The 27,962-nt window shown below is 45.4% G+C and overlaps 1 protein-coding gene across 2 annotated transcripts; it reads left to right on the top strand.

Annotated features, from left to right (window-relative positions):
• On the top strand, nt 1–27,962 carry LOC147100470 (aurora kinase B-A-like). 2 transcript variants are annotated; one of them, XM_085966750.1, is made up of 8 exons: nt 27–135; nt 274–415; nt 11,542–11,599; nt 12,934–13,122; nt 14,431–14,569; nt 15,758–15,906; nt 25,962–26,136; nt 27,092–27,962. In XM_085966750.1, the coding sequence occupies exons 2-8, from the start codon at nt 379–381 to the stop codon at nt 27,281–27,283; spliced, it is 939 nt and encodes a 312-aa protein (XP_085822876.1). In that variant the 5' UTR covers nt 27–135; nt 274–378; the 3' UTR covers nt 27,284–27,962. The 2 variants fall into 2 exon arrangements, with proteins under 2 accessions (XP_085822877.1, XP_085822876.1); XM_085966751.1 differs by lacking the exon at nt 274–415 and having other exon boundaries at nt 1–135.

Raw genomic sequence — 27,962 nt, 5'->3', positions numbered from 1 at the left:
CTGTTTCATTTGCCAAAGAGCCAATCAGCAAGCGGCTGTCAGAGTTTGAAGCGGGCGGGAGCCGGAGCCGTTAGCGGAGCTCGAGAGAGCTTTGTCCCGGAATGAGCACCGAGGAGAATTGGGAGCAGCAAGAAGGTGAGGGCTGAGCAGGCCATGATTGGGCAGGTTAAAGGGGGCATTAAGGGCTGGCTAGGGTTAGGGAGAGGGCTGGAGGGGCCGCTGAGATTGGCAAGTGTGCTGCCTCTACACCCTGTGCTTCCATTCTTTCCACAGCCACTAACTCCAACTCGCTTGGCCGGCCCCAAGTCTGGTCTGAAGAAGCAGCTGAGTGGATCCTCCATCCCCGCCTCGCCCACTTCCCTCTTGTCCTTAAGAAACATGACTCAAGTTGCCGCCGTTGTACCACAAGCGACAGGTACAGTGTCAGATTTGCCTGCTTCACCACCCAGACATTTGCTGAATCTATACATTATCCTGATACTGGCTTCAAGAGGTTTAGTAATAATGGAATGCTGTGTATTCACAACATCAAAGCAGGATATTCCACAGATTGGTAGATAAAGGAGTGTCCATGGATGTTATTTATATGGACTTCCAGAAGGCTTTTGATAATGTTCCACTTGGAGGCTATTAATGAAATTGAGAGCACATGGAATTGGAGGAAACCTATTGATGTGGGTCGGGAATTGGTGAGGAGCTGGAATAATGGGCATGTACTGCAATTGTCAGGATGTAACTAGTGGTGACTCCCAGGGATCTGTACTGTGGCCTCAGCTTTTCACTGATTTTATAAATGACTTGGATGAAGGAATAGAGAGCTGTATATCCAAGTTTGCTGATGACACTAACTTAAATGGCACAGTAAATAGTGTAGATGGGAGCAGAAAGTTGCAAAGGGACATTGATTGATAGATTAAGTGAGTGGGGAAAAACTGTGGCAGATGGAGTTCAGTGTGGGGAAGTGTGAGGTCATCCACTTTGGACCCTAGAAAGATAGATCAGAGTATTATCTAAATGGTAACAAACTAGGAACTGGAGGAGCAGAGAGATTTAGGGGCCCGAGTACAGAAATCACTAAACGCTAGTGGACAGGTACAAAAAAAATCATAAAGGCTAATGGAATGTTGTCCTTTATCTCAAGGGGCTAGAATACAAGGGGTGGAAGTGATGCTCCAGCTGTTCAGAGCTCTGGTTAGAGCCCACCTCAAGTACGGTGTTCAGTTTTGGGCACCGTATCTCAGGAAGGATCCATTGGCCTTGGAGGAGGTGCAGCACAGATTCAACAGAATGATACCGGGGCTAATGCGGTTAAATTATGAGGACAGGTTGCATAGACTAGGCTTATAGTCCCTTGAATATAAAAGATTAAGGGGTGACCTAATTGAGGTGTTCAAGATGATTAAAGGATTTGATTGGATAGATGGAGAATCGATTTCCCCGGGTGGGGAAGTCCAGAACAAGGGGGCATAACCTCAAAATTAGAGCAAGGCCGTTCAGGGGTGATGTCAGGAAGCAATTAAATCATGGATCCAAGGCAGGCAGATGCAGATCAGCCACGATCTAATTGAATGGTGGAACAGGCTTGAGGGGCTGAATGGCTGCCTCCTGTTCCTATGTTGAATGTAAAACTGCCATTTTGTGACTGGGTGCAAGAGCTGGCCTGGCAGTCCACTGTAGGTACATTGAATGGGGTGCCGCTGGGCAACGCTATCCTGATTTGTATGTATAATTTAATGTATTCGGTTCTGAGATTGTGTTGTTGAAAATGTCTGTCCTGCCTGTGTCTTTTTTTTCTTGAAATGGAATGAGGAGTGGTTTAGACATTTAACTGTAAGTGACTGCTTTTCAGGCACTGTTGGTGTAAGGCAGGCCTGGGACCATATTGTGGAGAGACCATGTGATAAGTGCCACTGTGACTGTTTTGATGTGACCACCATCTACAAGGCACAAGTAAGGAGTGTGATGGAATACTCTCCAGTTGCCTGGATGAGTGCAGCTCCAACAACACTCGAAGCTTGACACCATCCAGGATAAAGTAGCCCGCTTGATTGGCACCCCATCCACCACCTTTAAACATTCACTCCCTCCGCCACCGGCGCACCGTGACTGCAGTGTGTACCATCCACAAGAGGCACTGCAGCAACTCGCTGAGGCTTCTTCGGCAGCACCTCCCAAACCCGCGACCTCTTCCACCTAGAAGGACAAGGGCAGCAGGCGCATGGGAGCACCACCACCTCCATGTTCCCCTCCAAGTCACACACCATCCTGACTTGGAAATATATCGGCCGTTCCTTCATTGTCGCTGGGTCAAAATCCTGGAACTCCCTCCCTAACAGCACTGTGGGAGTACTTTCACCACACGGACTGCAGCGGTTCAAGAAGGTGGCTTACCACCACCTTCTCAAGGACAACTAGGGATGGGCAATAAATGCTGGCCTTGCTGGTGATGCCCACATCCCATGAATGGAAAAAAACTCACTGGTGCCAATGGCTCATGTAATACCTTCCTATGAAGCAGAAGTGTGTGTTGGAATGATTGTTCCAGCTTGTCATGAGTCAAACTATGTCCTACTTGATCATTTTGTTTAACCATTTTCTGTTTTTCAGATTAATAGTTTTAGATTTAAAAATGCCAGTGTTTTTCTTTTGGGCATTCTGTTTTTCAATGCTGTTCTGTGGTATGAAGTCCTGCCCGTGTACAGGCAGCTTGGAGAACCAATCAATGCACAGCATAGGTACACATCGGGCACATGAATTGTACTCCCAATGATGCCTACCTCTGGCAGTGATGATCATTTTAAGCACTGCCGCTACACGTTTACTGTTGCTGACTGACGCAATAAGTTTCTGTGCTTCCGACTTTCCAAAACCTTACGCAATAGAGTGCCACGTTTGCTAGAAACATGGAAAAATAGGAGCAGGAGTAGGCCATTCAGCCCCTCGAGCCTGCCCCACCATTCAGCCCCTCGAGCCTGCCCCGCCATTCAATACGATCATGGCCGATCATCCATCCCAACACCAAATTCCCGCTCTCTTCCCATACCCCCCCCCCCCGATGCCCTTTGTGTCTATAAATATATCCATCTCCTTCCTAAACACATTCAGTGACCTGGCCTCCACAGCCCTTTGTTATCGAGAATTCCACAGGCTCACTACCCCCTGAGCAAAGAAATTCCTCCTCATCTCAGTCCCAAATGTTCCACCCTGAGACTGTGACTCCTCATTCCAGACCCCCCAGCCAGGGGAAACATCCCCCCTGCACCCAGTCTGTCCAGCCCTGTCAGAATTCCAGACGTTCCATGTTTCTTGGCACCAGTATTGGGACATGAAGGAACTGTACTGTTGGGACGGGCTCCACTTGAACTGGTCTGGGACCAGGATCCTAGTGGAAAGGATAAATAGGGTGGCCACATGGACTTTCAACTAATAAATGGGGGGGAGGCTCGGGGGGAATTGCCGTACAAACAGTAGTTCAAAAAGAAACGTAAGGGAAGAGAGTAGAGTAACTGTCAGAAATTGTGCTTTAGGCTGTACAGGTAAAGGGAAAACTAAAAAATGTAAAGCGATTTAAACCAGGAGAGAGAAATAAACATGTGAATAAAGCATCAGAGCTGAAGGACAGGCTAGAGGGTGTGGCCCAACCCAAATAAGTGTTCTTTTTACAAACACATGGAGTATAAGGAATAAATTGATGAACTGCAGGCACAAATTCAAATTGGAGGGTATGACATGGTAGTCATTACAGAGACATGGCTGCAAGATGGTCAGGACTGGGAACTAAATGTACCAGGTTATAAGGTCCACAGGAAATATAGGGAAAATGCCAGAGGGGGAGGAGTAGCCTTGGTGATTGAGAGGATATAATGAGAGGTAAGCAGGCAGTGGAGACTTTATGGGTAGACTTAAGAAATGGGAAAATATTTAAGACTGTAGTGGGAGTTGTGTATAGGCTCCCTGGTATCAGCTGTGAAGTGTTGGATTGTGTAAATGCAGAGATTAGACAAGCGTGTAGCAAAGGCAGTGTGGTTTTAATGGGAGATTTTAACTTTCATATAGATTGGGATAAGCAGACTTGCACCTGTCGAAGGTCGTGAATTTCGAGTGTGTCCGGGATAGTTTTCTACAACAATATGTCCTAGCGGCAAAAAGGGGGCAAGACATATTAGATTTAATAATGTGCAATGAGCCAGATTTAGTTAACAGCCTAACTGTGTGTGAACATTTATCCAATAGTGATCATAACATGATTGAATTCAGTGTCGTGTTTGAAAGGGAGAAACGCGAAACAGCTACTAAGATTCTAGATTTGGGTAAGGCCGATTTCAACGGGATGAGATGGAAACTGCCCACAGTAAGCTGGGCAAACCTGTTAATGGGTAAAATGACAGAAGATCAGTGGGAGATGTTTAAAAAATAATTTAATGTGATCCAGAACCAGTTTATACTCCTGAGGGGCAAGAGCCCTACTTACCAAAAAAACTAGAGGTAGGGGACAGCATAAAACTAAAGGACAGGGCATACAAAAATGCAAAAAATAGCGCAGATCCTAGCAAATGGGAAAGATACAAAGAACAGCAAAGGGTAACAAAACAGAACTACAAAAAGAAAGAGTGCCGTTGAGTGTTTGGGTAAGTGAGAGAGTTAGGGTAAGTGGGGTGTTAGGTGCTGGTTTTGTTTCTGGCCTTGTTTTTCCTGCCAGTCTCAGGATTAGCAGACATCGCGGAGGCGGAGCAGCGAGGTGAGGCCCAGTCGAGGCAGCCGGAAGCAGCAGCGGGAGTCGAGCCGGAGTGGTGAGGTAGCCTAAACAGGCAACATTCCAAAGGGAGGTCAGAATTCAAAAGTGACATCACAGCCAAGCTGGTAGGTGATTGGCTGGTTGGTGAGTACTTTTCCTTCCCTTTTATAAATCTTCATAAGTTGGTAAGTTCAATTAAATAGAGGTGTGATATTTGTCATTTAGAATCGGGGCAGAGGGTATTTAAAAATAATAATTTTAATTAATTACATAGAATGGGAGAGCAGGTGATGTGTTACTGCTGCAATATGTGGGAGCTGATGAACACCATTGATGTTCACAGTGATCAGATTTGCTGTAAGTTTTGGCTGCTCGAGGAACTCCGGCTCCGTGTTGATGAGCTGGAGTCCGCGCTTCAAACACTGCGATACATCAGGGAAGGGGAGAGTTATCTGGACTCTGTGTTCCAGGAAGTAGTCACACCAATTAGATTAACTAATTCAGATGTATCCCGTGGTCAGGGACAGGAAGGTGTGACTGAATGAGGCAGGTACAGGGATCCAGGATGTGGTGTTGGAGGAGCCGCAGCCCTTGCTCTTGTCCAACAGGTTCAAGGCTCTTGCTCCCTGTGAGGACGGGAACAGGGACTGCAGGGAGGATAAGCAACCTGGCCACAGCACCGTGGAACGAGGGGCCATTCAAGTGGGGGGAGTAAAAAGAAATGTTGTAGTGGTAGGGGATAGTATCATTAGGGGGATAGATAGGGTTCTTTGCAGCCGAGAGCGAGAGTCCCGAAGGCTGTGTTGCCTGCCTGGTGCCAGGGTTAAGGACATCTCCTCTGGGCTGGAGAGAAACTTGGAGTGGGAAGGGGAGGATCCAGTTGTCGTGGTCCATGTTGGTACCAATGACATAGATAGGACAAGGAAAGAGGTTCTGCTGAGGGAGTATGAGCAGTTAGGGGCTAAATTAAAAAGCAGAACCACAAGGGTAATAATCTCTGGATTACTACCTGAGCCACGAGCAAATTTGGCTAGGGTAAATAAAATCAGAGTTAAATGTGTGGCTCAAAGACTGGTGTAGGAGAAATGGGTTTTGCTTCTTGGGACACTGGCACCAGTACTGGGACAGGAGAGAGCTGTTCTGTTGGGACGGACTTCACTTGGCCAGTGCTGGGACTAGAATCCTGGCGAATCGAATAACTAGGGCGGTAGAGAGGGCTTTAAACTAATTAGTGTGGGGGAGGTTTCAAGAGAGCGAAAAATAAAAATGTCAGCGGAGAAGGCAATAGAGCAAGGTAGCAGTGGGGGAATTAAAAACCAGAGTGTCAGGAAGGGACAGAATGTATAAAGGTAGAGTAGTAAAAGGGGTAAAAGCAGGAATAAATTGTCACAAAACATATTTAAAAGTTCTTTATCTGAATGCACGCAGCATTCGTAACAAAATAGACGAGTTGACGGTACAAATAACTACACATGAGTATGATCTAGTGGCCATTACAGAAACATGGCTGCAAGGTGACCATGACTGGGAACTAAACATCCAGGGGTATTTGACAATTGGGAAGGACAGGCAGGAAGGAAAGGGAGGTGGGGTGGCTATGTTAATAAAGGATGGAATCACTGCAATAGTGAGTAATGATATTGGGTCAAAGGATCAGGATAGTGAAACAGTTTGGGTGGAGATAAGGAATAATAAGGGGAAAAAGCCACTAGTGGGCGTAGTCTATAGGCCTCCTAACAGTTGCAACTCTGTTGGTCGGAGCATAAATCAGGAAATAGTTGGGGCTTGTAATAAGGGAACAGCTATAATCATGGGAGATTTTAACTTTCATATTGACTGGACAAATCAAATTGGGCAGGGCAACCTTGAGGAAGAGTTCATAGAGTGCATTAGGGACGGGGTCCTTGAGCAGTATGTAACTGAACCAACCAGGGGGCAGGCAAGCTTAGATCTGGTCCTGTGTAATGAGACAGGATTAATAAAAAATGTCCTATTAAAGGATCCCCTTGGAACGAGTGACCATAACATGGTTGAATTCCAACTTCAGTTGGAGGGTGAGAGTTGGATCTCAAACCAGCGTACTAAGCTTAAATAAAGGAGACTATGAAGGTATGAGAGCAGAGTTGACTAAAGTGGACTGGGAAAATAGATTAAAGTGTAAGGCGGTACATGAGCAGTGGTGTACATTCAAGGAGATATTTCACAACTTTCAAGAAAAATATATTCCAGTGAGGAAAAAGGGGGGTAAAAGAAAAGACAGCCATCCGTGGCTAAGTAAAGTAATAAAAGATAGTATCCGACTGAAAACAATGGCATATAAAGTAGCCAAATCTAGTGGGAGGATAGAAGATTGGGGAGCATTTAAAAGCCAGCAAAGAATAACTAAAAGATTAATTAAGAAAGGGAAGATAGATTATGAAAGTAAACTAGCAAAAAATATAAAAACAGATAGCAAGAGTTTCTACAGTTATAGAAAAAGGGTGGCTAAAGTGATGTTGGTCCCTTAGAGGACAAGACCGGGAAATTAGTGGTGGGGAACATGGAGATGGCAGAAATGCTGAACAAATATTTTGTATGAGTCTTTACTTTAGAGGACACTAAAAATATCCCAACACTGGACAAACAGGGGGTTATGGGGGGGGAGGAGCTAAACACGATTAAAATCACTAAGGAGGTGGTACTCGGTAAGATAATGGGACTAAAGGCAGATAAATCCCCTGGACCTGATGGCTTACATCCTAGGGTCTTGAGAGAAATAGCGGTAGGGATTGTGGATGCATTGGTGGTAGTTTTCCAAAACTCCCTGGATACAGGAAAGGTCCCAGCAGTTTGGAAAACTGCTAATGTAATGCCCTTTATTTAAAAAGGGAGGCAGACAAAAGGCTGGAAACTATAGACCAGTTAGCCTAACATCTGTGGTTGGTAAAATGTTGGAGTCCATTATTAAGGAAGCAGTAACAGGACATTTGAATAAGCATAATTTAATCGGACAGAGTCAGCATGGTTTTACGAAGGGGAAGTCGTGTTTGACAAATTTGCTCGAATTCTTTGAGGACGTAACAAACGGTGGATAAAGGGGAACCAGTGGATGTGGTGTATATGGACTTCCAAAAGGCATTTGACAAGGTGCCACACAAAAGATTACTGCACAAGATAAAAAATCATGGGATTGGGGGGCAATGTACTGGCATGGGTGGAGGATTGGCTATCTAACAGACAGTTGGAATAAATGGTTCATTCTCTAGTTGGCAATCAGTAACTAGTGGTGTTCCGCAGGGGTCAGTGCTGGGACCCCAACTCTTTACAATCTATATTAACGATTTGGAGGAAGGGACCGAGTGCAACGTATCCAAGTTTGCTGACGATACAAAGATAGGAGGGAAAGTAGTGAGTGAGGAGGACATAAAAAACCTGCAAAAGGACATAGACAGGCTAAGTGAGTGGGCAAAAATTTGGCAGATGGAATATAATGTTGGAAAGTGTGAGGTTATGCACTTTGGCAGAAAAAATCAAAGAGCAAGTTATTATCTAAATGGAGAGAAACTGCAAAGTGTTACAGTACAAAGGGATCTGGGGGTCCTGGTGCATGAAACCCAGAAGGTTAGTATGCAGGTACAGCAGGTGATGAGGAAGGCCAATGGAATCTTGGCTTTTATTGCAAGGGGGATGGAGTATAAAAGCAGGGAAGTCTTGCTGCAGTTATACAGGGTACTGGTGAGGCCACACCTGGAATACTGCGTACAGTTTTGGTTTCCATATTTAAGAAAAGATATACTTGCTCTCGAGGCAGTTGAGAGAAGGTTCACTCGGTTGATTCCGGAGATGAGGGGGTTGACTTATGAGGAAAGGTTGAGTTGGTTGGGCCTCTACTCATTGGAATTCAGAAGAATGAGAGGCGATCTTATCGAAACATATAAGATTGTGAGGGGGCTTGATCGGGTGGATGCGGTGAGGATGTTTCCACTGATGGGTGAGACTAGAACTAGGGGGCATAATCTTAGAATAAGGGGCTGCCCTTTCAAAACTGAGATGAGGAGAAACTTCTTCACTCTGAGGTAGTAAATTCCATAGATTTACCACCCTCTGAGAGCTGTGGAAGCTGCAACATTAAATAAATTTAAAGCGGAGATACAGTTTCCTAGCAGATAAGGGAACTAGGGGTTACGGGGAGAGGGCAGGGAAGTGGACGTGAGTCTAAGTTTGGATCAGCCATGATCATATTGAACGGCGGAGCAGGCCCGAGGGGCCGTATGGCCTACTCCTGCTCTTACTTCTTATGTTCTTATGTAAAAGAAACTTGCAAGGGATATCAAAAATAAGAATTTTTACACTTGCATTAGGAAAAAGAGTATGGTCAGGAGCAATGTTGTTCCCTTAAACTGGAAGTGGTGGTATTGTCAATGACGATGGGGAAATGGCGGACATGTTGAATAATTACTTTGCGTCAGTATTTACAGTAGAGGAAGAGGGTGGCATGCCAGAAATCCCAAAGAAACTAATATTGAATCAGGGACAGGGACTCAATAAAATAACAATAATGAAGAAAATAATGGCACTAAAGAGTGATGGATCCCCAGATGGTTTCCATCCCAGGGTTTTAAAGGAAGTCAGTGAGCACACTGCAGATGCCCGAACTATAATCTTCCAAAGTTCTCTTGATTCAGGAACCGTCCCTTTAGATTGGAAAATTGCGCATGTCACTCCATATTTAAGAATGGCAAGAGGGAAACCAGGGAATTCTAGACCAGTTAGCCTAACATCTGTTGTCGGGGAATTGCTCGAGTCTATAGTTAAGGATAGGGTGACTGAACACCTCGCAAATTTTCAATTGATCAGTGAGAGCCAGCATGGATTTGTGAAAGGTAGGTCATGCCTGATGGACCTGATTGAATGTCTATGGATGTTATTTACTGTATATGGACATGCAGAAGACATTTGATAAAGTCCCACATAAGAGACTGTTAACTAAGGTAGAAACTCACGGAATTGAGGGCAAATTATTGACCTGGTTAAGAAATTGGCTGAGCGGTAGGGATAATGGGTAAGTACTCAAATTGGCAGGAAGTGACTCGTGGTGTCTCGCAGGGATCTGTCTTTGGGCCTGAACTATTCAGTGTTTATTAATGACTTAGATGATGGCTGAAAGTCATATATCTAAATTTGCCGACAACACATAGATAGGCGGCATTGTAGGCAGTGTAGATGGAAGCATAAAATTACACAGGGATTAAGTGAATGGGCAAAACTGTGGCAAATGGATTTCAATGTGAGGTCATCCAGTTTGGACCTAAAAAGGATAGAACAGCTAAAAACAGTGGAGGTCCAAAGAGACTTGGGGGTCCAGGTACATCGATCATTAATGTCATGAACAGGTACAGGAAATAATCAAAAAGGCTAATGCAATGCTGGCCTTTATATCTAGAGTACAAAGGGGTAGAAGTTATGCTGCAGCGATACAAACCCTGGTTGGACCACACCTGGAGCACTGTGAGCAGTTCTGGGCACCACCATAGGAAGGATATATTGGCCTTGGAGGGAGGGCAGCGTAGGTTTACAGAATGATGCCCAGACTTCAAGGGTTAAGTTACGAGGAGAGATTACACAAATTAGGGTTGTATTCCCTAGAATTTAGAAGGTTAAGGGGTGATCTGATCAAAGTTTTCAGGATATTAAGGGGAACAGATAGGGTAGAGAGAGACACTATTTCCACTGATTGGGGATTCTAGGACGAGGGGCATAGTCTAAAAATTAGAGCCAGACCTCTTCAGGAGTGAAATTAGGAAACCCTTCTACACAGAGTGGTAGAAGTTTGGAACTCTTCCATAAATGGCAATTGATGCTAGATCAATTATTAATTTTAAATCAGAGATTGATAGCTTTTTGTTAACTTAAGGGATATGGGGCAAGGGCGGGTATGTGGAGTTGGGTCACAGATCAGCCATGATTTCATTGAATGACAACAGGCTCGAGGGGCTGAATGGCCTTCTTTTTCCTGTGTTCCCAGGACCATTCGGACTACTTGCAGTCTATGTTCTTGTTGCAGGAGAAATACTGTCCAAGGTCATTCAAGCGCTTGGTGCGGTCTTGGATTGTCTAAAGTAGGTTCCACCTGCACAGTAATGAGACAAATCAGCCCCACTATATCTGCACGTGTTGGCCCTCGCTTAAGAAAACCTTCCGCTCTGACTATATTCTGTAAGAGGCAGTGGGACACGCTTTACATTACCTTGGTACCAACTGACGCCACGGCCTGTGCTTTGAGGGTCTAGGTTGGCACAAGCTGGCTAAGAATTTTTGTCAGCTTGTCACCGCTCTGCAGCTTGAGCCATGGTGTGAAACCTTGGCTCGCAACCGTGCTGCGACTCTGATTGAGAAACCCGCTTTGGTTTTGGCGGGCACCACCGGCCCTGGATCATGTTATAAGGCCTCGGGTGCTGTGCAGTCCCTTGCCACGTTACGCTGCTTCCAGGTGGGCCGTGGATGTTGGACCTTCTCTTCGCCCTACAGCCTGGGGGTAACTCTTTTTCAGTCGTATCAGACCCCTACCTTACTGCTGAGATGGGATTCTGAGCTCCTTACTAGTGTATTACAAACCTGGGTCTCTGCACACTGTCAAGGAACAAATATGACCCTACAAGGTAGGTAGTCTTTTCCGTTAATTAATGTTGAAATACATTAACTTTTTTGAAAACTGAAATGAACTTATTCTGCCACAGGTTGTCCATGTACAGATTATCAATTTCCTTTTTTAAACAAGTGCTAAATGGAAAATGACCCCACGTATATGCTTTCAATCTTTTCTGTAGCTCTGAGATCTGGAGTTCCAAGAGTTGGGGCAGAACCAGAGAGACCGCAGTTAATTAAGTAAGTGTCTTTCATTTGTTCAATGTGCCAATTCTGCTAATCCTTTGGGAGGGTTATGGTTAATTAATCTCTGCTGGATCTGCAGCCACATTTGGCTACTGAACAACGGTTACTGCGCTTCTTCAAAAAGCAACAAATTGGCCGTGATTTGCTTTGGGATGTCCTAAAGACGTGATGTAAGAAGTCACACAACACCAGGTTACAGTTGACCTGACGAAGGAGCAGTGCTCCGAAAGCTTGTGATTTCAAATAAAGCTGTTGGACTATAACCTGGTGTTGTGTGACTTCTTACATTTGTCCATCCCAGTCCAACACCGGCATCTCCACATCATGGCTAAAGAAGTGAGGCATTTTCTTGCAGATAACATGCACTTCCTGCAAGCATCAGACTTCCTGTCACACTCAGCATAGCGTCTGCCTCACTGAGCAAAGCCACAGGTGATCGGCTATATTTCCCCCAACAGGAGGTGCTTTGAATAGCGATGCAGTGGTGGCATCCCAGTCTAGTTTTCCTCTCGCTAGGCCGAAAGTGCAGAGATCAGCTTAAAAAATTGGAAGCCGACACTGCTTTTAACAACAGGGAACAGCGATACATTCATGGATATGGACAGCCATAGGATTGGGCATCATGTGGCAGGTGGATCTGAATGAGATGGGACAAGTAGGCAGCCTGGTCAGATCGGTCTCCCCGCTAGAGCCAGTTATTTAGAGCTCTTAAGACCAGTCTGAAGTGACTTCTGTCCATTTTCACCCCTGGAAGTAGGAAGTAGTTTGCCTTGTTCCCCCCCACCCCCCACTTTCAATTATCTGGGTGATCCCAAACATTAGCAGGGGGAAGGTTAATATGCTAAAGTCTTCGCTCATGATGAATTCTCTTCCACTTTTTTAAAAGGAAGTATCTTCTTGCGTTAAACCCAGATTGTGACTATTAATCAGTGATGTTGATCATTCTCACTCTAGCTTCAGACAGAATGTGGAGACATTCCGAATATACAGGCACCCCTGTAGATCCAGAGTATCGCAGAATAAGAAACGGCCACTGACTACCTGCAGCAGTCCTGACGCTGTATGTCGTGTACCTCTAGGTCTCAGTAGATTACCAAATCAAAACCTCTGAAGGTTTAAATGATAAAAATCGAAGTTCTGTCCATACATGAGAAACAAATCCTGGAATGCAGGAGTGTATATAAAAATGTGCTGTGTCCCCTGTTTGAGTCCTTGCTTTTACTTTCAGGTTCCTTCATTTCTTTTTCTCCACTGTTGCAATCTGAGTCTCAGTAAGTTTGAGTTTTACATTTGTATTCAGACTAAAGGAATGTTGTTTTTGAAATCAGAAAGTGGTCCATTGACAACTTTGACATCGGACGCCCTCTTGGAAAAGGCAAATTTGGAAATGTGTACATGGCTCGCGAACGGGATTCACAGTTTATCCTGGCACTGAAAGTGCTTTTCAAGTCTCAGCTTGAGAAAGAGAATGTTGAGCATCAACTGCGACGAGAGATTGAAATTCAGTCTCACCTCAAGTAAGTCAGTGTCAGTCTTTTTTACCCATGCCCACCTCTCTGCTGCTTAGCGGGAAAGTCCTTCCTGGAGAAATAATTTTCACTCCTTATTTCACATGTACTTTTTGGGAATATTTGGGAATTGGAGGTAGCCTTGTGACATGGGTTGGGAGGTAGGAGAGTAATAGGAACAGGAGGAGGCCATTCAGCCGCTCGAGCCTGTTCTGCCATTCAATTCGATCATGGCTGATCTGTATCTTAACTTGATCTTCCTGCTGTGGTTCCATATTTTAATTGGCCCAGCCACGACAGCTTTTTAGGGGCGAGAATTCCAGATTTCCACTCCCCTTTGTGTGAAAAGCTGCTTCCTACCCTGTTGCTCACCATCCCAGGTGCTTGCCATGTTCACTCCTGAATGGCCTCACTCTAAGGTTCGGCCCCCTTGTTCTGGACTCTCCCACCAGAGGAAATAGTTTTTGTTCGTACATTGTCACAAAGCACAGTGTCCGTCATTCCAATGTCTTCTTGCATGGCCTCATGCGGAGCGGAGCGCAGGTCATTGTCTGGTGCTTGTTTCGCTCTGTCCTCTTCCAAAAGGAAGAGAACTTGCATTAAAAGCTGCACATCACCAAATGTCCCATCTCTTTTGATCAGCCAAAAGCTGATCTAATTCCTCCCACACACGGCTGGGAGAGTCAGGAGACGGGCACTGGAGTCTGGGACAGGTGCATGTGCAGTGAGTGTTGAAACCCATTACTAGGCTGCAGTCTTTGAGTGTTTCATATTACACTTCAAACAAGCACCAAACCTGTGTCTCTTATCAGTGTACATTGTAAATTCCTTTGTGAGCAGAAATCACTCCTAGTGGATTCAAATGCTGTCCTTCGGTTCTGGGGCTTGGTTTTGAATCTGGCTCAAATTGATGTCAAAAGTGCCCGTTAGCTGTAGGATCCGAAGTGAATTTGGACAGCTTCATCCTAGTTCCCAGCAGAGACCTCAATAGTCTCATTTGACAACCGCAGTGGTATGAGAAGAAGGAAAAATCACATTGTTGGGGTAGTGGCTTGCTTTTTTTCTCTCGGTAGGGTTCCTGTACACTGAGTGTTTCATTGTATCTGAATATGCGAGCCTCCTTTCCCCTAAAATCGTCCAAAAAGTTTTGCCCAAAATACACTCCCCTGAGTAGGTTTGCTTTGCAATCTTGACCGAGTTTGATCCACAGTGAGCTGACCAGTGAATCCCACCTGAGGGCAGAAGGTTCCAGGCGTGTGGTGGTTGGTCGTTTGTTGCCAAGAGCACCCCGTGATACACTACTCTTTTAACTTTCAGGCATCCGAACATCTTGAGGCTTTACAACTATTTCTTTGATCGGACAAGAATTTACCTAATGTTAGAATATGCCCCTGGAGGAGAACTGTACAAAGAGCTGCAGAAATATGGCTGCTTCACTGAACAGAAGACAGCCACTGTGAGTGAGGATCAGTAAATGATATCTGTTCATTGCAAACTGTAAAGTGATGGTTAATTCTGTTCTGGTGTCATTATTTCTATCCTGTGTCATCTTGTGTTTTGCACCTTCTGTAACCTCCATTAACAATGCCGTTTACTCTGTTGCTGGGAGGCGAGCGAGTACCAGTGGTCGGAGGTGACTGACTTCCAATGTCTCCCTGTGAAGTGCCTAACCTGCAGCAGCGTGTTTGAGATTGTAAACCTGGCATGTGAGGAACCGCAATTGCAAATTGCACACTGCTTGTCTGGGCCTGGACTCGTGCTGGCTGCAGCCATCAGCCAGAGATCAGTAGTTGTCCTGTAAATACTGTCCGCAGTATGTGGCCAGTTCCTCAGCTGCCTTGATGTTTGTGAAAAGGGCTGTTTGTTTATTCTGAGTGGTGTGTTCGGGTGATAATACTGGAGGTGGCCTGTTGAACTGCTGAATTGACTGGGATTTCTGTAATTCCTCCACACAGCACATTGTGTCATTGAGATTTTAAATTATAATTTCAATTCTTTATTGGTGATCTCATTCATTCTACTGTCAATCCCTGATAATTCAAAGTGTTTTCTGTGATTAAGATCCTTGGATTAACTACCAATTTAAATTGAGGAACATAAATAGCATGGGAAAGTGGGAATTTAATGCTTTAAAAAAAAATGTGAATTAAGATGAGGAGTGTAGTGTGCCCAAAATATAATTGCAAAGTCTAACTGACTTGTTGGATCAGTAAAGTTTGTAACGGTGAGAATGTGCCTGTTATGATGGAGCGAGGAATCTGTTTGGATTACCAGTCGTGCATTGTCCCCTTCCATGGACACAACTTCTGATTGAAGCCCATTACATTCTCTCTAATGCTGTGTTTTAGTCACCAAGTTACTGACTCTCAAATTCAACTCCTTCCATAAATTCTTTTCCATACGGTGGCCCTGATGGTGCCTCTGGACTGCAGTGTTATTTCATTCTTACAAAAGCAAAATACTGCGGATGCTGGAAATCTGAAATAAAACCAGAAAAAGCTGGGAACACTCAGCAGGTCAGGCAGCATCTGTGGAGAGAGAGACAAGAGTTAACGTTTCAGGTCGATGACGCTGCGTTCATTCTTGTCTTTAAAGAGCAGAATGTGGAGTGATGCTGACCCTATTTTTTGTTTGAATACTACAGTACATTTTGGAGCTGGCAGACGCATTGCAGTATTGTCATTTAAAGAAGGTGATTCACAGAGACATCAAACCAGAGAACCTGCTGCTGGGCCTGCGCGGGGAGCTGAAAATAGCTGACTTTGGGTGGTCTGTGCACGCTCCGTCGTCAAGGTTTGTGACAATCCTCATTTGCAGCCACCTGTTTGTAAAAGTCCAGGACCCTTCTGATGGTCGTTGTAATCTCCTGTCTGGGATCGTTGACTCGAGCAGATTGGGTTGAAACTTTGTCTTTAGCTGGAAAAGGACAAATTGAAGGGAGTTTTGGGTACAAAGTTCAGATCTAATAATACAATTGTGAATTAGTCGATCTTTAGTATGCTTGTCTATGGAAGCTTTAAAGTGTCTTAAAATGGGCAATATGAAATCCCACCATCGTGACCCCGGAACTTGAGTCCATGTTGACTCCTTGTCTAGAGGGGGTCCTATCTCTAGTTGGCAGCCTAGGTCTCGCTGTAGCTGAGTATAGTCTTAATGTGAGGAGCATTTGTAATAAGGTGGATGAATTGGCTGCGCAAATAGAAGTAAACAAATACGATTTGGTTGGGATTACGGAAACGTGGCTCAAGGAAGGCCAGGACTGGGAACTCAACATCCAGGGGTATTCGATATTCAGGAAAGATAGGCAAAAAGGAAAGGAAGGTAGGGTAGCATTACTGGTTAAAGAAGGGAGTAACACAATTGTAATGAAGGATATTAGCTCTGATGAGGTGGAATCTGTATGGGTAGAATTGAGAAATACTAAGGGGAAAAAAACGTTAGTGGGAGTGGTTTCTAGACCTCCAAACAGTAAGGCGGAGGTTGGGGATGGCATTAAATTGGAAATTAAAGAAGCGTGCAATAAGGGCACAGCAGTCATCATGGGTGACTTTAATCTACATATAGATTGGGCCAACCAAATTAGTAACAATACTGTGGAGGAGGAATTCCTGGAGTGTTTACGGGATGGTTTCCTGGACCAATATGTCGAGGAACCAACCAGCGATCAGGCCATCTTAGACTGGGTATTATATAACGAGAAAGGATTAATTAGCGATCTTGTTGTACGAGGCCCCTTGGGTCGGAGCGATCATAATATGATCGAATTCTTCATTAAGATGGAGAATGAAGTAGTTGACTCGGAGACTAGGGTCCTCAATTTAAATAAAGGAAACTACGATGGTCTGAGGAGCGAGTTGGGTAGGATTGATTGGGGAATGGCACTCAAAGGGTTGACGGTGGATAGGCAATGGCAAACATTCAAAGACCGAATGGATGAACTACAGAATTTGTAGTTTGGCATAAAAATAAAACAAAAAAGGTGACCCAACCGTGGCTAACAAGGGAAATTAGGGATAGCATAAGGTCCAAGGAGAGGGCATATAAATTGGCCAGAAAAAGCAATAATCCTGAGGATTGGGAGCAGTTTAGGATTCAACAAAGGAGGACAAAGGGATTAATTAAGAAAGGGAAAATAGAATATGAGAGTAAGCTTGCAGGGAACATAAAAACTGACTGTAAAAGCTTTTATAGATATGTGAAGAGAAAAAGATTGGTGAAGTCAAGCGTAGGTCCCTTGCAGTCAGAATCGGGGGAATTTATAATGGGGAACAAAGAAATGGCAGATCAACTAAATACATATTTTGGTTCTGTCTTCACAAAGGAGGACACAAATAACCTCCCAGAGATGCCGGGTAACATAGGGTCTGATGAAAGGGTGGAACTGAAAGAAATCAGTATTTGTAGGGAAATGGTGTTAGGAAAATTGATGGGACTGAAGGCCGATAAATCCCCAGGGCCTGATAATCTACATCCCAGGGTACTTAAGGACGTGGCCCTAGAAATAGTAGATGCATTGCTGGTCATCTTCCAGAACTCGATCGACTCTGGAACGGTACCCATGGATTGGCAGGTAGCTAATGTTACACCACTATTCAAAAAAGGTGGTAGAGAAAAGGCGGAGAATTATAAACCGGTAAGCTTGACATCGGTAGTGGGGAAAATGCTAGAGTCCATTATAAAAGATGTAATAGCAGAGCACTTGGAAAGCAGTGACTGGATCGGACAAAGTCAACATGGATTTACAAAAGTTAAATCATACTTGACTAATCTACTGGAATTTTTTGAGGATGTAACTGGTAAAATAGATAAGGGAGAACCAGTGGATGTGGTGTAATTGGACTTTCAGAAGACTTTCGATAAGGTCCCGCATAAGAGATTAGCGTGCAAAATTAAGGCACATGGGATTGGGGGCAAGGTATTGACTTGGATAGAGAACTGGTTGGCGGACAGAAAGCAAAGAGTTGGAATAAACGGGTCGTTTTCCGAGTGGCAGGCAGTGACTAGTGGGGTACCGCAAGGATCGGTCCTAGGACCCCAGCTGTTCACAATATATATTAATGATCTGGACGAGGGAATTGGATGTAATATCTCCAAATTTGCAGACGACACAAAGCTGGGTGGGAGGGTATGCTGTGAGGAGGATGTCGTGAAACTCCAGTACGATTTGGACAGGTTGGGTGATTGGGCAGAAACATGGCAAATGCACTATAATATGGATAAATGTGAGGTTATCCACTTTGGTGGCAAAAACAGGAAGGCAGATTATTATTTGAATGGCAATAGATTGGGAGAAGGGGAAGTGCAAAGAGACCTGGGTGTTCTTGTGCACCAGTCGCTGAAGGTAAGCATGCAGGTGCAGCAGGCGGTTAAGAAGACAAATGGTATGTTGGCCTTCATAGCAAGAGGGTTTGAGTACAGGAACAAGGATGTCTTGCTGCAGTTGTACAGGACCTTGGTGAGACCACACCTTGAGTATTGTGTGCAGTTTTGGTCGCCTTACCTGAGGAAGGACGTTCTTGCCATGGAAGGAGTGCAGCGAAGATTCACCAGGCTGATACCTGGGATGGCAGGAATGATGTATGAGGAGAGATTGTGTCAATTGGGCTTATACTCACTGGAGTTTAGATGATTGAGAGCGGATCTCATCGAAACCTATAAAATTCTGTCAGGCCTGGACAGACTAGATGCAGGAAGGATGTTTCTGATGGCCGGGGAGTCCAGAACCAGGGGTCATAGTCTAAGGATTAGGGGTAAGCCATTTAGGACTGAAATGAGGAGGAATTTCTTCACCCAGAGAGTGGTGAACCTGTGGAATTCTCTGCCACAGAGGGCCGTGGAGGCCAGTTCATTAAGTATATTCAAGAAAGAGTTGGATATATTTCTTAAGGCTAAAGGGATCAAGGGATATGGGGAGAAGGCAGGGACAGGGTACTGAATTTGGATGATCAGCCATGACCTCATTGAATGGCGGAGCAGGCTCGAAGGGCCGAATAGCCTACTCCTGCTACTATCTTCTATGTTTCTATGACCAGAATATAGTTTGACCTTCAGCATGGCCACTAAACGGTGAATCAAGGGGCTCATGGGGTTGGAGGTAATATGTTAGCATGGATAGTGGATAATAACGACAACAACAACAACTTGTATTTATATAGTACCTTTTAATGTAGTAAACGTCCCAAGGTGCTTCACCGGTATTATAAGATAAAAAAAATTGACACTAAGCCACATAAGGAGAAATTAGGGCAGATGACCAAATGCTTGGTCAAAGAGGGAGGTTTTAAGGAGTGTCTTAAAGGAGGAAAGAGCTGTAGAGGCAGAGAGTTTTAGGGAAGGAATTCCAGAGCTTGGGGCCCAGACCGCTGAAGGCACGGCCACCAATGGTTGAGGGCAGAATTGGAGGAACGCAGCTATTTCAGGGTGGGGAAGGAGGCGGCTGGAGGAGATTAGATAGGGAGGAGTGAGGCTATGGAGTGATTTGAAAACGAGGATAAGAATTTTAAAATTGAGCTGTCTAACCAGGAGCCAATATAGGTCAGTAGGCACAGGGGTGATGGGTGAACGAGCATTGCGGCAAGTTAGAACACGGGCAGCAGAATTTTAGATGACCTCCAGTTTACGTAGGGTAGAACGTGGGAGGCCAGCCAGGAGTGCGTTCGAACAGTCAAGTCTAGAGGTAACAAAGGCAGGGATGAGAGTTTCAACAGCGGATGAGCTGAGGCAGGGGTGGAGACGGGCGATGCTGAGGAGGTGGAAATGGGCGGTCTTGGTTATGGCGCCAATATGTGGTCGGAAGCTCATTTCAGGGTCAAATATGGCACCAAAGCTGCAAACAGTGTGGTTCAGCCTCGGGACAGATGCTAGGGAGAGGGATGGAGTCGGTGGCTAGGGAACGGGTTTTGTGGCGGAGACTGAAGACAATGGCTTCGGTTTTCCCAGTGTTAAATTGGGAAAAAATTCTGCTCATCCAGTACTGGAAGTTGGACAAGCAGTCTGACAATTTAGAGACCGTGGAGAGGTTGAGAAGTGGTAGTGAGGTAGAGCTAGGTGCCGTTTCAGTACTGTGGCAGGGGCAGAAACCTGATTGGAGGGATTCAAACATGGAGTTCCGGGAAAGATGGGCACGGATTTGGGAGGCGACAACACGTTCAAGGAATTTGGAAGAGGAAAGGGAGGTTGGAGATGGGGCAGTAGTCTGCAAGGACAGAGGGGTCAAGGGTTTTTTTTTTTTTTTTGAGGAGATTTGAAGGAGAGGGGGACAGTACCTGAGGAGAGAGAACAGTTAACAGTGTCAGCTAACATGGGAGCCAGCAAAGGAAGTTGGGTGGTCAGCAGTTTAGTGGGAATAGGGTCGAGGGAGCAGGAATTGGGTCCCTTGGACAAGATGAGCACGGTGAGGTCAAGAGAGGAGATTGGAGAGAAACTGGAGAGAGATGAAAGTTCAGGGCTAGTGCCGGGTTGAATGGAAGATAATTTATACAAGGAATTACAGGAAACTTTCTTTTATCCGGCACGGACGGGACTGACGTGGTGCCGGTTCATCAAAGATTCCGGATAACCGAACGCTATAGTAAAAGATACGGAGCTGAGAGCTCCGTATAAAGCAACAAACCCTGTTGCTTAGCAACAGGTTCAAAACAATGGCCACAAGTTGCAAGTGTCTCTGTAGCTTAGCAACAGCTGCAGCCACACCCTTGCACAGCAACACATGGAGCAAGGCAAGTAATAAAAGTTACCTGAACCTACTCCTGAATTTTGCCGGTTAACCGACATTTCCGGTTATTTAGGTGCCGGTTAATCGAAAGTTTCCTGTAAGTCGGAATAAATCTGTCATTTTCAGGTTGGCAGGATATTACTAGTGGGGTGCTGCAAGGATCAGTGCTTGGGCCTCAGCTATTTACAATCTATATTAATGACTTAGATGAAGGGAGCGAGTCTAATACATCCAAGATTGCTGACAATACAAAGCTAGGTGGCAAAGTAAGCTGTGAGGATGACGCACAGAGCCTGCAAAGGAATATAGACCGGTTAAGTGAGTGGGCAATAAGGTAGCAGATGGAATATAATGTGGAGAAATGTGCAGTTATTCACTTTGGTAGGAAGAATAGAAAACCAGAATATTTTTTAAATGGTATGAAACTATTAAATGTTGGTGTTCAGAGGGATTTGTGTGTCCTTCTACACGAAACACAACGGCCCAGAAATTAGGTTCGGGGGCTCAACAATTGAGCCCTCTAGGGTAGAGAATGCCAAAGATTCACCACCCTCTGAGTGAAGAAATTTCTCCTCATCTCAGTTTTAAATGGTCGACCCCTTATTCTGAGACTGTGGCCCCTAGCCAGGGGAAACCTCCTCCCTGCATCGACCCCGTCAAGCCCGGTAAGAATTTTGTATGTTTCAATGAGATCACCTCTCTTCTAAACTCTAGAGAATGTAGGCCGAGTCTACTCCATCTTTCCTCATGGGACAGTCCCCCCATCCCAGGAATCAGTCTGGTGAACCTCTGTGGCAAGTATATCCTTCCTTGGGTAAGGAGACCAAAACTACCCAATACTCCAGGTGTGGTCTCTCCAGGGCCCTACATAATTACAGTAAAACCTCTTTACTCTTGTATTCAAATCCTCTTGTAATAAAGGCCAACATACCATTTGCTTTCCTAATTGCTTGCTGTACCTGCATGTTAACTTTGTGATTTGTGTACAAGAACACCCAGGTCCCTCTGAACACCAACATTTCCCAATCTCTCACCATTTTAAAAAAATACTCCGCTTTTCTATTTTTCCTACCAAAGTGGATAACTTCACATTTATCCACATTATATTCCATTTGCCATGTTCTTGCTCACTCACTTAGCCTGGCTATACCCCCTTGAAGCCTCTTTGCAGCCTCCTCACAACTTGCATTCCCACCTAGCTTTGTATCATCAGCAAACCTGGATATATTACATTTGGTCCCCTCATCCAAATCATTGATATAGATTGTGAATAACTGAGGCACTGATCCCTTTGGTACCCCACTAGTCACCGCCTGCCACCCTGAAAAGGACCCATTTATTCCTACTCTCTGGTTCCTGTCTATTAACTAATTTTCAATCCATGCCAGTATATTACCCCCAATCCCATGTGCTTTAATTTTGCACTCTTTTATGTGGGACTTTATCAAAGGCCTTCTGAAAATCCAAATACACCATATCCACTGGTTCTCCCTTATCTATTCTACCAGTTACATCCTCAAAAAACTCCAGTAGGTTTGTCAAACACAATTTCCATTTCATAAATCCATGTTGATTTCATCTAATCCCGTTGATATTTTCTCCGTGTCCTCTTATCACATCCTTTATAATAGACTCTAGCATTTTCCCTACTATTGATGTTAGGCTAACCAGTCTGTAGTTCCCTGTTTTCTCTCCCTTTTTTAAATAGTGGGGTTACATTTGCCACTCTCCATCCAATCTGCAGGAACTGTTCCATAATCTATAGAATTTTTGAAGATGACAACCAATGCATCCACTATTTCCATGGCTACCTCTTTTAGTACTCTGGGATGCAGATTATCAGGCCCTGGGGATTTTTCAGCTTTCAGTCCCATTAATTTCTGCAGCACTATTTTTTACTAATAATTTCCTTTTAATTCCTCCTCCTCACTAGACCCTTGGGCCTAGAAATTCAGTTTGGGGCGGCCAGCTCGCTCGCGCCCAGAAAGTACCGCTGCGCGCGGAGCCACTGGCGCCCGCCGGAAATTCAGTTTCAGCGCCCCAACTCGAAGGCGGCCGCTATTCAAGGGTTTCGGCGCCCCCGCTTGGGGCGCTGAAACTGAATATCTGCGCGCTAGGTGCCGCAGCGCCACCCGCTGCGGAGCGGCAAGCTGCGGTACTGCAGGCCTTCCTCCCCCTCTTAAGGGGGAGGTGCCTGCAACAGCGAGATCGCCGCTCGCTAGTGCCGGCAAATGAGCCCGGCACCACGGAGAAGTGCCGGGCTCCCGGAAAACAGCCGGCAATGCCGGTGGGGGGGGGTGGAGGAGGCCGGGGAAGGAGGTGCGGGCAGGCGGCCGCCGAAAAATCGGCCGACCGCACCTCCGCCTTAACTCGCCCCACTAACGCTACAGGACGGCCCCGTTTTCTGATCGCTGTTTGCGGCCGCAACTAAATATGGCGGTTGGGCCGGTAGCAGGGCACTGCGCACACCGATGACGTCATCGGTGGCGGCGCAGCGCTACTGGCTAATGCCGCCATTACCGCAGCGCTGAATATCGGCGAAATCTCAGCAAGTGGCGCAAAAGCCCTCTTTGGGCGAAAACTGGGTGCAAAGCCTACTGAATTTCTAGCCCTTGGTTCCCTAGCATTTCTCCACTATTGTGCGAAGATTTTTTGCTGCTGCTTCCGTGAAGACAGACACACAGTATTTGTTTAATTTCTTGGCCATTTCCTTATTCCCCATTACAATTTCTCCTGTCTCAGCCTGTAAGGGACCCACATTTACTTTTGCAAATCTTTTCCTTTTTACATACCTATAGGAGCTTCTACAGTCTGTTTTTATGTCTCTTGCTAGTTTACTCTCATTTATTCTATTTTCCCTTTCTTTATCTTGGTCCTCCTTTGCTGAATTCTAAAATTCTCCCAATCCTCAGGCTTGCTGCTCTTTTTGGCAACATTATAAGCCCTTTCCTTTGATCTAATACTATCTTTAACTTCTCTTGTTAGCCACGGATGGACCACTTTTCCATGGGGTTTTTGTGCCTTAAAAGAATGTATATTTGTTGTAAATTATGTATTAATTCTTTAAATGCTAGCCATTGCTTCTTTACTGTCATACCTTTTAATCTAGCTTCCCCATCTACCTTGGCCAACTCGCCCCTCATACCTACGTAGTTTGCTTTGTTTAGAAGATTTAAGACCCTAGTTTTGGATTTAACTACATCACTTTCAAACTTAATATAAAATTCTATCATTATGGTCATTCTTTCCTAAGGGCCCCTTTACTACAAGGTTATTAATTAACCCTTTCTCATTGCACAATACTAGATCTAAAATAGCCTGTTCCCTAGTTGGTTCCTCTACATACTGATCTAGAAAACTATCTTGCATGCATTCCATGAATTCGTCCTCCACACTATTACTGCAAGCAGTTAGGAAGGCAAATGACATGTTGGCCTTTATGTAAGGGGGTTGGAGTCCAAGAGTAAGGAAGTCTTGCTCCAATTGTACAGGGCCTTGGTGAGCCCACACCTGGAGTACTGTGCAGTGTTTTGGTCTCTACCTAAGGAAGGATATACTTGCCTTAGAGGCGGTGCAACATAGGTTCACTAGATTGATTGCTGGGATCAGAGGGCTGTCCTATGAGGGGAGATTGAGTAGAATGGGCTTATACTCTCTGCAGTTTAGAAAAATGAGAGGTGAGCTCATTGAAACACAAGATTCTGGGATGGCTTGATAGGGTAGAAGCTGAGAGGTTGTTTCCCCTGGCTGGAGAGTCTAAAACTAGGGGGCACAGTCTCTGAATAAGGGGTCGGCCATTTAAGACCGAGATGAGGAGGAATTTCTTCACTCCGAGGGTTGTGAATCTTTGGAATTCTCTACCCCCGAGGGCTGTGCATGCTGAGTCTTTGAGTATATTCAAGGCTGATCGATAGATTTTTGGACTCTCGAGGAATCAAAGGATACGGGGATTGGGCGGGAAAGTGGAGTTGAGGTTGAAGATCAGCCATGGTCTTATTGCAGGCTCAAGGGGCCATATGGCCTACTCCTGCTCCTAATTCTTAGGTTCTTGCATATTCATCATGAGAAAAATGCCAGCCTCCCGAGCCCCAACTTGTGCCCTATCTCCTGCTGAGTACTAGTGCAGTTTGCTAGCTGGTGATTTGGGGGAATTTCTTCAGGCAAGAGCTGTCTTCACTGGAGGAAGGGGGAACAAATAAGTTGTACCTTCCGCCAGCTTAATGTTGGTAAAAGGAGATCCATCTTCTCTGTTTCGCGGCAACATCTCCATGCCGATTATGTGGACCTGAATCCTCGGTGCTCTGTTTGGCACTGAGCTGAGCTTCCCACCCCACATCTGATTTGTCACCTAGATCACTGCCATCCAACTCCCAAATACTGCTTCCTTCTCCACCACCTTGTCCAGACCCTAATCCAAGTCTTCAGTGCCTCCAGTGTTAGACAATTGCTCATCACTGCCTGCTCCCTCCACAAACGACCTTACCCAGAACACCACAGCCTGTGTCCTCTCCTGTACATCGACCCACATCCCCATTATCCCTGTGTTTGTCAAGCTCCACTGGGCACCTGTGTCCCAACAATGAAAATCTTTATCCTGGTGTTCCAATCCTTCCAGGGCTTTACCCCACAGTCCTGCTGTGATCACCGCTGGCCATGCACAAGTCTGCTTGTTCGCTGCCCTACTATTGGCATTTTGTGCCATCGCTCTGCCCTCACCATCTGGAACTCGCTCAATCTCTGCCTTGTCATCTCCCTTTGCTGATTTCCAAAGCCTCTGATTTCCTCCCCTGCCGCTCGGTGCCATGTGTAGCGGTCGGTCCAGGTGGGGCTTTCAATGGGCCTCTTTGGGTATTGCAGCCTGTGGTGAAAGGACATCTGAAGCTTTCTTTGCTCAGCACGAGGTTTAATCTGGGAGAGTGATCTGGTGGGGCTGGGAAAATCTGTCTCTGCCAGTAGCCTCCTCACACCAGTGGTTCAGAGGAACATGGGAACGGGTTCAGTCATTGGGACACTGACATACTTCAGTGAACCAGACATTGGGTCTTACTGGGGGGTGGGGGGAACTCTGTCTCCATGCTGTCAGGTTTTATCTGACCTCTGTTCTAACCTTGTGCTGTAAATCTAATCCCTGCAGAAGGAAGACTTTGTGTGGCACTTTGGATTACCTGCCTCCAGAGATGGTTGAAGGGCGGATGCATGATGAGAAAGTGGACTTGTGGTGTCTGGGAATTCTGTGCTACGAATTCCTGGTTGGACACCCTCCGTTCGAATCTGCGTCTCACGAGGAGACGTACAGGAGGATCTGTAAGGTGAGCAGCTGTAGTTAGAACTGTCATAGAATCATAGAAATTTATGGCACAGAAGGAGGCCATTTGGCCCATCGTGTCTGTGCTGGCCAAAAAGGAGCTATCCAGCCTAATCCCACTTCCCAGCTCCTGATCCGTAGCCCTGTAGGTTACGGCACCTCAAGTGAATATCCAAGTACTTTTTAAATGTGATGAGGGTTTCTGCCTCTACTACCCTTTCAGACAGTAAGTTCCAGATTCCCACCACCCTCTGGGTAAAACAAGTTCTCCTCAACTTCCCTTTAATCCTTCTCCCAATTACTTTAAATCTATGCCCCTTGGTTATTGATCTCTCTTAGTGTCAGTGGGTCCTTCCTATCCACTCTATCTAGGCCCCTCATAATTTATACACCTCAATCAAGTCTCCCCTCGGCCTCCTCTGTTCCAAAGAAAACAGACCCAGCCTATCCAGTCTTTCCTCAGAGCTAAGATTCTCTACTCCCGGCAACATCCTTGTAAATCTCCTCTGTACCCTCTCTAGTGCAATCACATCTTTCCTGTAATGTGGTGACCAGAACTGCACGCAGTACTCTAGCTGAGGCCTAACTAGTATTTTGTGCTCTTGTATTCTATGCCACGGCTAATAAAGGCAAGTATTCCGTATGCCTTAACCACCTTATCTACCTGGCCGGCTACCTTCAGGGACCTGTGGACATGCACTCCAAGGTCCCTCTGATCCTCTGCACAAAATGAACGCTGGCCTGCCTTCCAGAGGCCTGTGTGAGCAGCCTGTGTCCTGTGGCTCTGTCAGGCATTTGGATCCACAATGGTCTAAATTGTGATGGGTAACCATCATAAGTCTGTCATCAGTAAGGCTAGTTTAGTACTTTCTTTCAGTTTGCTCATGGCAAACTCCGTACTAATGTATCGTCAACTGTTCCTCAAATTGAGACAAATCTGCAACATTTGAATTTTTTAGGTTGAAATCCAGTTTCCAGCCAGCATGTCGGACGGTGCCAAGAGTTTAATTGGCCAATTGCTTCGACATAATCCGATACTGAGACTGCCCCTGAAGGGAGTGATTGAACATCCATGGGTGAAATCCAATGCCCGTAGGCTCCTTCCACCGGAATGTACAGCCAGCGGCGAGAACCAAGGACCACCTCACTAGCTCTGGGATCGCTGGCCTGTATACAAGACCTGCACTTGGCAATCCTCAGGTCTACAATAGACAAACTCTATACCCAGTTTAAATGTTTTTTGTACTTCCTATCTCTTCCTCCATCCCTGATCCTGTCCTGTTGCGCTCCCGGCTGTTTCTGTCTTTTTGTAAACTGTTGGCACTCTGTCCTTCCAGAATTCAGTTTTTTAAAATAATTCAGTTCCTATTCCAAGTTGGAGTTGAGCTTGTCGAGTGTCTGAGCACTCTGTTGTAAATCATGTTCTCTCGACCTGTGCTTCAATTTTGGTCAGCTTTATATTTGCTTTAGTGTATTTGTCACAAGGTGGCTGTGACCACGGAGAATGATTCAGTCTGGTTCTGAAGCCTCTCTATTGGATATGGGACAATTATTTGAACCCTCAGCGCTGCCTGCTTCTTCACCAAAGGAACTGACTCTGAAATCTGGCACAGCTTAACTGTTTCAGCAATTGGTTATTTTTGCCACATGCCTCCATTTTATAAGCCTCTCATTGTTTGTAATTCTGAATTACTTCAGAGGTGTTAATGTTTTTAGTCAAAAGCAGTTGGTATGTCTGTGGGAACTTCCTTTTGAAAACAAACACGATATTATAATAGTCCTCTACTTTCTGCTGTTTATTTGCAAATAAAAATAGTTTCTGTTACATAA

The sequence above is a fragment of the Somniosus microcephalus genome, chromosome 25 (assembly GCF_052327205.1).
Source record: "Somniosus microcephalus isolate GS21.2 chromosome 25, FLI_Smic_1.0, whole genome shotgun sequence".
Lineage (NCBI taxonomy): Eukaryota > Metazoa > Chordata > Chondrichthyes > Squaliformes > Somniosidae > Somniosus > Somniosus microcephalus.
The sequence above is the reverse complement of the archived record's forward strand: the minus strand, read 5'-3'. Positions and strand labels throughout refer to the sequence as shown.

Excerpts from the sequence above, each read along its gene's own strand:
- LOC147100470 (XM_085966750.1), top strand. The coding sequence starts at position 379 with ATGACTCAAGTTGCCGCCGTTGTACCACAAGCGACAG. Across the intron at positions 11,600-12,933 it reads GAGAGACCGCAGTTAATTAA|AAAGTGGTCCATTGACAACT; the intron begins GTAAGTGTCTTT and ends TTTTGAAATCAG. Across the intron at positions 15,907-25,961 it reads GTGCACGCTCCGTCGTCAAG|AAGGAAGACTTTGTGTGGCA; the intron begins GTTTGTGACAAT and ends TAATCCCTGCAG.